We start from the raw sequence: 12949 nt of genomic DNA on the forward strand, positions 1-12949 counted from the left end.
ATAGCTGTATGGGATATCAATTGTCCCATAGATTTTGTATTCCATTAAAAGTTACTCTTTAGGTTGTTCTTTTAAAATGTCACTTAAAGGAAACCTAAAGCCAAATAAAGAAAAGGAGTTTCACTTACCTGGGGCTTCTACCAACCAACTCCCTGTAGCCTTCCTGTGCCCTCGCTGGTTTGAGTGAGAACGCGAAGAAGGATACACGTGGCCAGGGCCACGCAGGGGCAGTGGCCCACCAACGCCCAGTCTGCAAAACCAAAACTAAGCCGCGGCAGGGGAATGGAGGAGGAACAGAGGATCATTGAGGACCGGCGAGGGCACAGGATGGCTACAGGGGGCTGGTAGAAGCCCCAGGTAAGTGAAACTCATTTTCTTGACTAGGCTTAAGGTACACTTACACTGAAAGATAATTAGCTGTTAATCTCAATACTTGACCAGGATCGTTTTGATATGTCTCAATTGTTCCGAGCAAGCTAAAAGAGTATTCTGGGTACTTGAAGCCCACCTGCCTTTTTGAATGGAGTTTTGTATCAATTGATTCCTATCTACCTGTTGAGCTTCTTCCATGGTCATACATACCAGTTCCTCATTGTAAACCTTTTTCTGGAAAACACTATTAGATTTTTGGTTTCCTCATCAAATTAGTGCACCCCAGAGTGATTCTACCTTAACCTATGAACTGCCATTTTGGTACATTGCAAAACCATTTAGATAAATGGCAGTTGTCAAAGTTTTGAAAAGCTTTTAAAATGTACTTATTTGAAGTATGTTTTTGTACTTAGTCGGTTTGTCACTGTACACTGACAGGTCCAAACATTTTACCTTTTCCTAATTCAGCTGTAAATTTCAAATTGTATTGGTTTATATTTATATTTCTTAGAAAGCCTTTTAATGTGCTCTCAGAACTTTGCCAGATAAAAAGGAATAATCCATGAACCCTTTCCAGAGCATAAGACCTGCGCGCGACCCTTCTGCTCACTGGTGGAGCACAAACTACCCCCAGTTGGTCATGTAAAGATTTGCAAAGGCCAGTGCAAACCTTGTGCCCACTGCAAAAAGCACTCGAATCAAAGAAAAATTACGTTTCAAAATAAATAGCATACTAACTAAATGAAATGTGACTTGTTCCCTTTTAAGGTTTGATCCTGCATTAGATAATATCCTGCGGCATGGATTCCCGTCTCTTGCTCGATAACTGTGTATAGGGAGCTCACATCCACCGAGACTAGACAGTAATCCTTCCTATACACCACATCCTTGATCAGTCTTAATAAATTTGCAGTGTCCTTTAAATATGATGCTGTTTTTATTACTTTTTTAAGGAAAATTCGAGGTGAACAACCCGGATGTGCAGGAGAGACTCCGCCACTGCCCGTGACCCTCCTGCACATTACGACCACACTGCTCTTCATGCATGAACATGGCCACGCCAGTGCAGTAGCATGGAGTTGCTCATGCATGAGTGACTACGGCTTACTGCATAGGCGTTGCTTGCACAGGTACAGTACGGATGCGCATGTGCTTGAAGAGGAGCACAGTTGTGAACAGGAGCTTGTCGGATTCCTTTAAGGGGTCTGTGCTCGGCAATGGAGGACTGGAGCACGGTGTGTGATGCCTCTGGAGGATCCAGAGGCTTCCTTCTCTTTAGGTAAGTATTTAACTTTTGACCTGAGGTTCACCTCAGGTTTTCTTTAAGTAGCCATCCACATATTTCAGATAAGTTGGCAATGAGAGATGCTATACTCAATATGATCTATTAGCGGTATTTTCTGCCTATTTGTGAACCTTTGGGAGATGATAATACCCAGATAATCTGGGATATTGATTGAATATGTATTCTTTATATGTTAGAATACCCGTTGGCTTCAAAGGAATATTTGAATACTTTTACATGAGTAATTGAAGGGAAAGGTTTTGCGCATAGCCTCGTTTATGTCTATATTTTTTCTTACCTTCTGTAAGTTTGGATGTGTTCAAAACATTTTAGTGGTTTTCATGCATTTCCATACTCAAATAAGCATGGGCCTTATTTTCTGTGGACTCCATTGACATGCTGACCCTATATAAATACCTAGGTGACTGTGTCATAATTTATTGCATTTTAAACTAATCTTTGTTTAACAAAAGAACGTTTTAAACACAGGTGCTTATGTGATGTCGTATGTCTCATTTGAGGCAATCAGAATGAATTAGTAAACAATGTACTAATTAAGCTCTGTTTCTTGTTCCGCAGGGTGACAAAGGGCCGCCAGGAATTGGTCCTGCGGTGAGTACCAATTAAGAACCTAATCCTTTAGTTCACAGACTGACATGCTAATCCTTAAAGACTCTCTGGTAAACCATACTTCATTGTAGTACCAGAGGAATCCCCTTTAATACTGTAGTGTGGCCACTAACAAATTGTGTAGCTATAGAATAAAACACATGCTCTGTACTGTTTAGTCCTATTTGTTTTTCATATGTATAGAGCATAAACATAGTTCACAGAACTTTGGGGTTAGCTCACACTTACAATACGATTTTGCAATGAAATGTTCCGCCATTTGTGCTTTGTAATTTTGTTCTGGCAATTAAAGACGCATCACATTTGCTCCAAAAATGGTGCATGCAGTGCACTTGGGATTTTATACAAGTCGCAACACTGCAGTGAGAATGCTCACATAGTGTTAAATTGGCACAACACTTTGCATATCATCAATGATCAGCAAATCACTCAAAAACCTCAGAAAAGCACCACAGTGTGGACTAACCTTTAGGCCTTGTTCACATTGCGTTCCGTCCACATGTCCATCTGCTTTTGGCAATTTTTGACACAATTTTTCTTTCCGCGATTCCGTTTTTTCACTTCCTGACATCAGTCAGGAAGTGAACTCTTTGATCCAGAAGAGAATAAGTACAATGTATTTATTCTTAAGAAAGTGAAATCGCTGCACAAAGCAATTTTTTCAGCGTTTGCATTTTTCCTATACCTTCCATTTGAGGCGAAATCACCTCAAAAATGGCCCATGCACCGCTTTTCTGAGCGGAACGCGGACGAAAAGCTTCAATCTAAACTACACCATAGAGAAGCATGGTGTAGCCACTTTCAGGGCGTTTTAGAAAAAACGTCCGCGCTTAAATTTAACCAAAAATGCCTCTAGTGTGAACGAGCCCTGACTGTGTGCTCGGAACCTATTGAATAAGTACCTGTCTCTAAAGGAGCTCACAATCAAATACCGTAACCCTACATGCAATCATGCATACATACATATATACATACATACATACACTCACCACGGAAATGCCTTGTTTGTGGTTTTCCATCAGGTAGATGTTTTCGTTCAATTCATGTACACACAAACAGACTGAAAACCATTTTTTTCCATCTGCCATAAACTTGTTATTTCTCTAAAATAATAAACACTGTGAACAAATTGTTTAAATATCTGAAATACCTGGCATACTTGTATAATTTCTCTATTTCTATCTTTGTTACCATGACTATGTTCCTTATATGCAACATTGTTGTGTTACACAATGACAATACAGTGCTTGAATATGGGCATCTGCAGAATATTGAGCATCTGCAGCGTTAGAGGAACTATTTTCTTTTCTTATGCAGTAGTAAGGGACGTTGCACCTAGTGCATGAATCTTTTCTCATTAGCTATGTCACCTTGGGTCTGATGCACAAAGCTGCTGTATTTGCCTGCACACAGCAATTTTACCAGTACCAATGCTAGGTTTGCAGCTTGCGTTACCCTGTTGTGCAACATGCATATTTCTATGTTAATGTGCAGTATGCTGAGCATTTCCACAGCAAAGCAGGCGTGGTGCTGATAATGTAACAGGCTCTGCTTCCCCAGCATTAGTAGCTAGCTGTCTGCGCACATTCGTGCATCAAACCCCTCCCCTTGGGCTTTATTCATCAAGCTTGCTGAAAGGGGATATAGGTGTCAGTAAGGGAATAATGTGGAGGGAGTTGTAAATGCCTAACAAGGAAGGAGAAAGTTAGGGAAGTTAGTTTAGCTGGGAAAGTTAGGGTTAGGTGTCATCTAGCATGTGCACATAGCTTAACCTTCCCTTTGCTTAGCCTATGGTCTTAGTGCTTTCTTAAACTAAAGCCATTTACACACGCTAGTCTAAAATCAGCAGAAAGAGCTCATCAGGGCCATCACTCCCAAGAATCTATTATGCCCCATGGATCACTAAAAGATCTAGAGTGCCAAATCATCTAGGCCAAGATTATTGTGCCCCTCCTCAACCCATCTGCTGAAAGCTGCTCTGTTGTGCATCAAGTACATTGTCCCCTCTTTACTCCATTTGCTGAAAAATGATCCATTGTGCACCATGCTGTATTCTCTCCTTCCCACCTCCATAGAAACGGAACGTGTTACAAAGGCTGTAACCTAGTGACTTGTCTGCACTGCACTCAACCCTGAACTGAGTTCTGATCCCTGCGGGGAACAATCATTGTGCATGAACCCTGCATATTGATAACCATACATTATACTGTACTATCTGGACAGCTCAGCCATAGAAATAATGAGTACAGCTCTGGAAAATGTCAGGAAAAAATAGCTGTAGTTTATGGCTTTTGAATGGCTCACTAGACAAAGTACACATTAGGTTAATAAATGTAGGGAAGGGGATATTGTTGAACCATTTTATAAATTAGATTAGTTAAATGAAACACACTGACTTAACAATCTGGAAGACTCCTTAGTATTATGTCTATTTTTTATCTTTGTAGAAATGTAAGAGTGTATAACATTTTCAAATAGTATTTAGTATAGCATGTATACTATGCTGTAACTGCCTTTTTATTCATTTAAGGGTGCTAAAGGAGAACCAGGTCCCCCCGGTCCAGATGGCCCTCCCGGAGAAGCTGGGATTGATGTAAGTACATGGGAAATATGATTCTTTATTGGTAAATCATTTTCTTGAATAACATCACAAAATGGATTTAATTCTCCTCCACACCAGAAGCCTGGATAATTAACACCACATGGTATATAGAATATACCTGGAGATCCACTGCCTTTCAGGTTCACATTCATCAATCTGAGCATTGCTGCAGGCACTACTATTTTCTAGCACTTTCTCTATATTGTTTGGTAAGACTCGGTTTACACTTCAGCTGAAAAATGGTGACTTTTTGCCAATTTATCAAGAAAAAAATGAAATGGTGCAAGATAGCAGTTTTTGCCCACCGCTGATGATCACCTGCTTTTTTTTTTTTAAATAAGATTTGGTTGGGGCTAGCATCCACCATGTCCCTAGACTCTTTCCAGGCCCTAGGCAACTTCCTAGGCTTGCCTTGTGGGTGATCCGGCTCTGCATTTAATGGATCAGCTAAAGGATATGTTGATGAATCCTGTTATTAATCAGATCCAAGCACACACATCAGTTTTCAAGGACCCATTGGTCATTCAATGCAAAGTCCTAACCTGCCCAGTTTTTCTGGACAAGCAGAGGTGTTTCCTTCTTACAAACAGATGTGTTTCCCATAGAAGGAAACATCTGCCCCCGGAACATTAACAGACAACCAGTGGTACTACATCGTTCACTGCAGCTGGCTGGGCGTTGGAGATCCAGCACAAGTGAAGCATGAGCGTTATATTAATTTTTTTAAATAATAGCTTCATTTTAACTACTAAACGACCGCCTCACGCCAATTGGCGTGAGCAGGTCGGCAGCCCCAGGACCGCCTAACGCCGATCAGCGTGCAGTCCTGGGGGCGTGTTTTGCTGGGAATTGCGCTTGCTAATGTGCGCGCATCCCCACTTGAATGATGGAGTATTTAGTTTATCCTGTCTAATTCCCCTCACCTGTGACTAAGGACAAGTTGTAATTTGATCCCTTAGCTGTGTCAGCTGACTGCCATGTCAGGGAGCTAATAGGTAGACACAGGATGTTATAAATATTTCTGCTTCCATGAAAGCAGGAAGTAGACACTGCAGATTTATTGCAGGATTTGTATCAACTGTAACAAAGAAATGTCTTTCTTTAAGGCTTCTTTCCCACTAAGACGTTGCGTTAGATGACACATTAAGGTCGCATAACGTGCCCCTAACGCAACGCCTGGTGGTGTTGGAGCAGGACGCTACCAAGAGCCGCATTAAAAGCAGTTCTTGGTGCGCCTGCTCTGTCGGATGCGCTGCGGAGACCACGTGAGCGGAGCTCTCCGCATCACATGGTCCCGCCAGCCAATCAGCGCCGCTCCTGGAAGTAAACACTGCAAGTGCAGTGAATATAAAGTAGCCATGTGCCTGGCTACGTAGCGGCCTCTCCTCGTCTCCTCTCCGCCCACAAAATAAAAAAAAACACCCATACTGAGCATGTGCAAACAGTGTAACGCGGCTTAAGCCGCTAGAACGCACAGTATGCTGCACTTCAAACGAACGTGCAGCATTACTGTGTAACGCAACGTGGGCACTGTGAACAGCGCATTGATTTTTCATTGCTGTGCAGTGGGGTGTGTTACAGGCTGCACTAACGTGCGCCTGTAACATCCCACTGTGAAAGCAGCCTAAAGGTCATTACGCTGTTCCTTATTGTTTAGTGCAGAGAGCAAGTTCTGAGTTCAGGTCCGCTTTAATGATTATTACTATTAAAAGTACAATTAGCTATGATTACTACCACTGTAACAGCAATGACTGAAGACCCTCGAGTTCAGGGGCCCAGGTGCAGTGGCAACCTATGCATCCTCTATTGCTATGCCACTAGCTGCACAGTTCTTAAGGTTGTTTTTTTAAAACCATCAGTGTGTTTCCCCCACAAAGGATACAGGGAAACATTTCTTGAAACAGGATACTGATGCATGCTGTCTGTATGTGAAAAATTGTTGCTGAGAATATTTGCAGTAATTACATTTTATGAAATCTAGTCCTACAAGCTGTGCAAAAGTGGTTATACTTTCCTTCTTTATGCCCAATGTGGGATGGCTGCTTGCTGTGTCGTTTAATAGCCTTGTATTGTTCTGTGTAACGGGGAATATGGAGAGTGCAAGAATATTGCTTACATCGCTGATCACATTCCGCTTCAATTATCCTGACTTCTGGCAAAATCTGGAAACGTTACAACCCGCTTTTAGGCATAATTGCTTTCTTGGGTTTTAACTAAAGAGACGATAATAATAGAAAGTACAGTATATACAAATGGTTACATTAAATGTACATTTGTTAAGAAAATTACCAAATACAACTCGAGGAACAGGTGGAAATAATGATAGTGGCTCAGGACCTGTTAACCAGTAAGCTGCCAATATACTTTAGCAAGAATTGTTGCCCATAGCAACCAATCACGTGTCAGCCGAATTAAACAAAGCTTTCTATTGGTTGTTCTAAGCACCTTCTTTCCTTCATTTTTTGTTACTTACTTTTCTTGATAAACCTGCCATTCAATAATACCTGTGTAATGATCCACTCAGCTGTCTGCACAGACAGACAGCTGTTTAACCATTCCTTAAGTCTGTGGGCTGCAGGTCTCTGGATAAGAGACCTGTCTTTGCTTTGCAAGTTTCAGACCTGCTCTGCTGCTGAGGAATTTGCATATACTTGTTATGCAAATTGCCTAGTTGCCTCCTCTGAAGGCTTGCAGTATAAATACCTTGCTCTCCCAGAGTCCTTTGCTGGTCATGAAGGTTTGTTCCTGCAAACACTCCTAGAGTGTCAGCCTTGCTGTCGTTTGCTAAGATTATCTTAGAGTAATTCCTGGGGACTGCACTAGGCATTCCTTCTAGTGCAGTCAGGCTGTATTATTTGTATTGCCTTGTTCTCCCTCTCTGTCTCGATTGCCTTGTCGCCAGCGGCGGTCGACAGGGAATCGTTCTGTCTGTCTGGGAGTGTAGGCCAGAGCTGCGGTTGCTACTGGTTACTCCTTCTGTCTGTCTTGCCGTGTGGATCACACTCGCTCTGGTGGAAAGAGCAGTGGATCCTGCTAGGCCTATTCCTGTACTTGGATCACACTTGCTCTGGTGGAAAAGAGCAGTGGATCCTGCTAGCTCTGTTTCCGCACTTGGATCACACTTGCTCTGGTGGAAAAGAGCAGTGGATCCTGCCAGCTCTGTTTCTCTACTTGGTTCACACTTGCTCTGGTGGAAAAGAGCAGTGGATCCTGCTAGTTCTGATTCTGTACTTGGTCCACACTCGCTCTGGCAAAAAGAGCAGTGGATTCTTCCTGTCCTGTCCCTGAATCCGGATCGCACTCGCTCTGGCGGAAGAGCCTTGGATCTTATCTGACCTATTCCTGTTTTCCGTTCGTCTGTCTGTCTGGAACAAACGCTTGCGGTTGCCTGAGGTAAGGCAGCCGTTTAGCAAGCGTTCCTGTTATTTGTTCATTTGTGTTCATTCGTTAGTCAGGGAGGCATGCTTGTCTCTGTTGCGCTTATCGTGCGGAGGCCGCGCCGTAAACGCGCTTGTCGCTGTTGCGCCTAACGCGCGGTGACTGCGTTTAGGTATTGCGTTTGTTATTTTCATTGACATTCTTATTGTATGATATGCTGTGCCTTTCGCTCAGCTCCTGTGTTTAACCTTTACTCTGTCTTGTGTCACTATTGGCAATCGCCACTCTTGCGATTGCGTTCACACTTTGGTTTTCACTGTTGTATGTCGACCGTCGCCGGGCGGCGACTAGATTGGTAGACATACATACATTCTGTCTATGTGCTCTCTCCCTCGAGAGAAACTATCCTGCTCTGTATTGCCCCATTACGTACAATCCTTAACTGGCATCTGTGGCTGTGCAGAGGATCTGTTCCTCTACACTCCACAGCTCCATCTGCCGGTTGGAATTCCTCTCTACAGGTGCATAGCACCATTGCTGGGTTCTCTCCGATTATACGCTTGTGGAGGATTTCCGCAGTGTCAGCGCGCATCCTGTGCGCTGACCACGGAAATAATTACACAATCTTTACAACCTGCTTGGAAAGGTGCTACACAGGGATCCGTTCCTGACAGAACGGGTAAATAAAATGGTGTTTTTCTGTTTCTCCACTCACTTCATGAAAAAAAGAAAAACTTTTGTGAAAATGAAGCCTTGCTTTTTGTGAGGGGAGTGCAGAAACTACTTTTCAAAGAGTGTAATATGAGGTCCTAAGACCCGTTTTGCACCTCCATAAATGCCCTCCATTACCATGAACCTGGAAATTAGGTACCCTGCAAGTCATTTTTTTAGGCTCAATGCAGCGGTGTAGGCAAGGAGCTTTGGGCCCCAGTACAAGTTTTACATTGGGCCCCCAAGCACTCTATGCATGACAATTGATATGGCTCACCAAACCTGCCAAGGACAATCACAGTATGAGAGGTGCAAGAAGGGGGTGGGGAACAGTTTGGTAATGATTACCACTATTAATAGCATCTATAGAATTGATCGTTACCAGCACAGGACCAATACAGAGCCAATACTGCCATTGAGGGAGGGACCATCTGGTGCAGTCGCAATCTACCCCCCCCCCCCCCCATTGCTACGCCATTGGTTCCATGCTACTTTGAAAGCAGTTGACAGCTAATAAGAACAAAAATATATATAAAAAAATAAAAAAACTGAAGTTTCCTTTTTTTCTCTTTACAAGTATCCTTTCACATGAAACCACATAGTCATATTTATTAGCCCCTCCTCCACTGGACTGCCGAACGGGTCCAGGCATATGAACTGATCTTTATTCGGGTGGATTCTCGAAGCACATGTACTCTGCATTCTCCCCATCTGCATAATAGATTGCAAATTAAACATTTTTAAAGGCTGTATTGCTTTCTTGTTTCTTTCACATAACAGGGCATTGCAAATGCATTTGGTGTGTCTTGAATTGATCTGTACATAAAGTTTAATAACATGCAAACAGTTGTCACTGAAGAATGGTTTTATAACAAAAATAAATGTAGGTTCAAAGCCTTTTTATAGCACATCTGAACTGAGGGTGATATGGATTCTGACATATTTATTTCCTTTTAAACAATGCAAGTTGCCTGGCTGTCCTGCTGATTCTCTGCCTCTAATACTTTTAGCCATAGACCCTGAACAAGCATGTCACTCATATGTTTCTGACTGGATTAGCAATGCTTATTTAAGGTGTGTGATTCAGATACTACAGGGATCAGTAGGATGTCAGACAACTGGTATTGTTTAAAAGGAAATACATATGGCAGCCTCCATATCCCTCTCAATTCAGGTGTACTTTAAGTCTGTTTCAGAGCTACCTGTACTGAGATTTGAAACCGAGCATCCATTTGATAGCCATAGTCAAATTTTGGCATGCCCACAGTTCCCTCAGGCCGCCCTATAAATAATACTGAAAATCTGTCCTGGGCTTATTAAATAATACTAAGTCTTGCTGCATGAGAAATCACAATGGGAATTATTAGAACCCCTTGTACTGCAGTAATTTTCCAGAGAAATGTAAAAATGAGAAAAAAATGTCCTTTGTGTTGATCTATTGGATATTTTATCGGAAATTCTGTTTTTTTGTACTTACGATACATTCTCTGTTCCAGGGATTAATAGGAGCCAAGGGAGATCCCGGACCTGCAGGTCGTCCAGGTGCCAAAGTAAGTTTTGCAGATTATTGCAACTGCTATTGATTCTCACCCCCATTAGTACTGCCTGGAAGTGTACCTGTAGGGAAAAAGTGCCCCAAATGGGTGCTCATCTCAATAGAGCAGGGATGTCAAACCGGTCCATCGAGGTCTGAGGTCCGCACACATTTTTGACACAGCTCAAATTAATTTATGAGTCTGAATTAGGAAAGGTGTGGTCCATCAGGCAGAACACATTCCTCTTTCTCAGGCCATCCTAAACACTGGCATGGATCTGGACACCTGTGCAATAGATGGAAGCCACTGGATAATCCAGAGGCTTACCCATCCTCCTCCACCACCCCGTTCCAGCGATGTGTCCTCCCCAAAACCGTCAACAAGCCCTTGTTGATGGCTTGTGCTTGCACAGTAGCACGGATCTGATCAGGCTTTGCTTTTTCTGCTGAAGCGGGACTGTGCTACTGCGCAGGCACAGTACTACGAGCTTCAGGAGGACACAGTGCTGGAATGGCGAGGTAGAGGGAGACAGGAGAAGATCCAACTTTTTCCTTTTACAGGTTTACATAACTCTTCCTACAGTTGAAAAGAACTGTCTCACAATGAGACAGAGATACAGCCTGGCCTTCCTGTCTTCTGTTATACTATTGCCAGTTCCTAGTATTGTGCTAGTCTTTGCACCTACATCATAGTAAATGAGACAGTAATCCGTGGGTTGGGAAGGGATTTGGTTCTATGAGAGACACACTAACATAAGGTCAAATACATGAGTACATAATCAACTACTACTTGATTGAAAGTAATTCACAAATGGTTTGGTATACATCTACTAAATGGTAATACTACCTGCTGTGTAGCCATATCAGCTCAGTAGCACTGGCTGTTGTCACAAAGGAGACTCTCTTGAGGCCCAGAAGTCCCTAAATTTGAAACGTCCCTACTCCTTCCTTATGTGTCCAAAACCCCCTTGACCCCCCCCCCCCCAAAAAAAAAAGAAATGCCACACCTCTTCCTGCACCTATCCCACAGGTATAGAGAACTTGCCTCCGTTACTCCATTATGTTCCAGTTTATTACACTTTTATGGATGAATCAGTTTACAACCTTGACTTCATAAGGTTTTATTAAGAGTTCCACTTTGCTACTGTGTTTTCCTGTACTAGTCTGTAAGAATTTCATTAGATTATCATTACTATTTCTGTGAAGGTTCTCATTTATCCAGGTCATGGTATATACAAAGACTATGAACAATATGAAAAACAATGCAGCCTTAACTGGACTGGACACAGGGGTCCAGTAAGGGGCGTAACTAGGTCCCACTGGGCTCCCCCGCAGAAATTCTAAGCGCGCCCCCCCCCCCCCTGGGGGCCTGCTTGGGGCCATTTTGGGGGGCTGGAGGGGTCGCAGCATGATTGGAAAGCCATGCTGCACTTCGGCGGGGAGGGGGGACAGTTCACCCCCCTCCCTCGCCTCGGACTCTCCCCTCCAGCATCAATACGATTGTGTGTGCAGCGGCGGGCAGCGGCAGATACATACCTTCCGTGCGCTCCAGTGTGGACACTCCTCTTTCTCTAGCCTCTGATGCGACTTCCTGTATAAACAGGAAGTCGCGTCAGACACTAGAGGGAGAAACGTCCACGCTGGAGCGCACGGAAGGTATGTAGCTGCCGCTGCACACACAATCGTATTGATGCTGGAGGGGAGCGCAGAGGGGAGAGCCCGAGGTGAGGGAACCCGTCCCCCCTCCTAGCCGAAGTGCAGCATGGCTTTCCCCTCATGCTGCGACCCCTCCAGCCCCCTAAAACGGCCCCGGGTTCCCCGCGGGGCAGAGGCTGCAGGCCCTATTGTTACACCAGTGGGTCCAGGTGATGTGACCTAATGTTTCTTTGTATATGATAGCCACTGCTGCTATACTGTTTGGCATTTCCAAAATCTATTTTTTTTTCTTTTACTTATTCACGTGGAGTCAAAAGACAGGTGTTGTACAGTTTTTTTTCCGTTTTGGCTTGTTCTGGGTGTGACAAACATATCTGTTCTTCAATATATAAAATAAACAATGCTAGGGCAGAATATTGCAGAAACAAAAACTTTTTTTTATGTAGTACAGGATCTTCTCAAAAAATTAGCATATTATAATAAAGTTTATTATTTTCTGTAATGTACTGATAAACATTAGACTTTCATATATTTTAGATTCAAATACACACAACTGAAGTAGTTCAAGCCTTTTATTGTTTTAATATTGATGATTTTGGCATACAGCTCATGAAAACCCAAAATTCCTATCTCAAAAATTAGCATATTTCATCCGACCAATAAAAGAAAAGTGTTTTTAAAACAAAAAAAGTCAACCTTCAAATAATTATGTTCAGTTATGCACTCAATACTTGGTCGGGAATCCTTTTGCAGAAATGACAGCTTCAATGCGGCGTGGCAT

At 43.0% G+C, this 12949-nt stretch overlaps 1 protein-coding gene across 1 annotated transcript in view; it reads left to right on the forward strand.

Moving 5' to 3' along the window:
- Positions 1 to 12949, forward strand: part of COL9A2 (collagen type IX alpha 2 chain) — a 95411-nt gene that overhangs the window by 17009 nt on the left and 65453 nt on the right. The window contains exons 3-5 of the mRNA XM_068268933.1: positions 2237 to 2269; positions 4818 to 4880; positions 10475 to 10528. Of these exons, the coding sequence (XP_068125034.1) occupies positions 2237 to 2269; positions 4818 to 4880; positions 10475 to 10528 (150 nt within the window). The remainder of the gene's footprint in view (positions 1 to 2236; positions 2270 to 4817; positions 4881 to 10474; positions 10529 to 12949) is intronic.

Source organism: Hyperolius riggenbachi, chromosome 2 (assembly GCF_040937935.1).
Source record: "Hyperolius riggenbachi isolate aHypRig1 chromosome 2, aHypRig1.pri, whole genome shotgun sequence".
NCBI lineage: Eukaryota > Metazoa > Chordata > Amphibia > Anura > Hyperoliidae > Hyperolius > Hyperolius riggenbachi.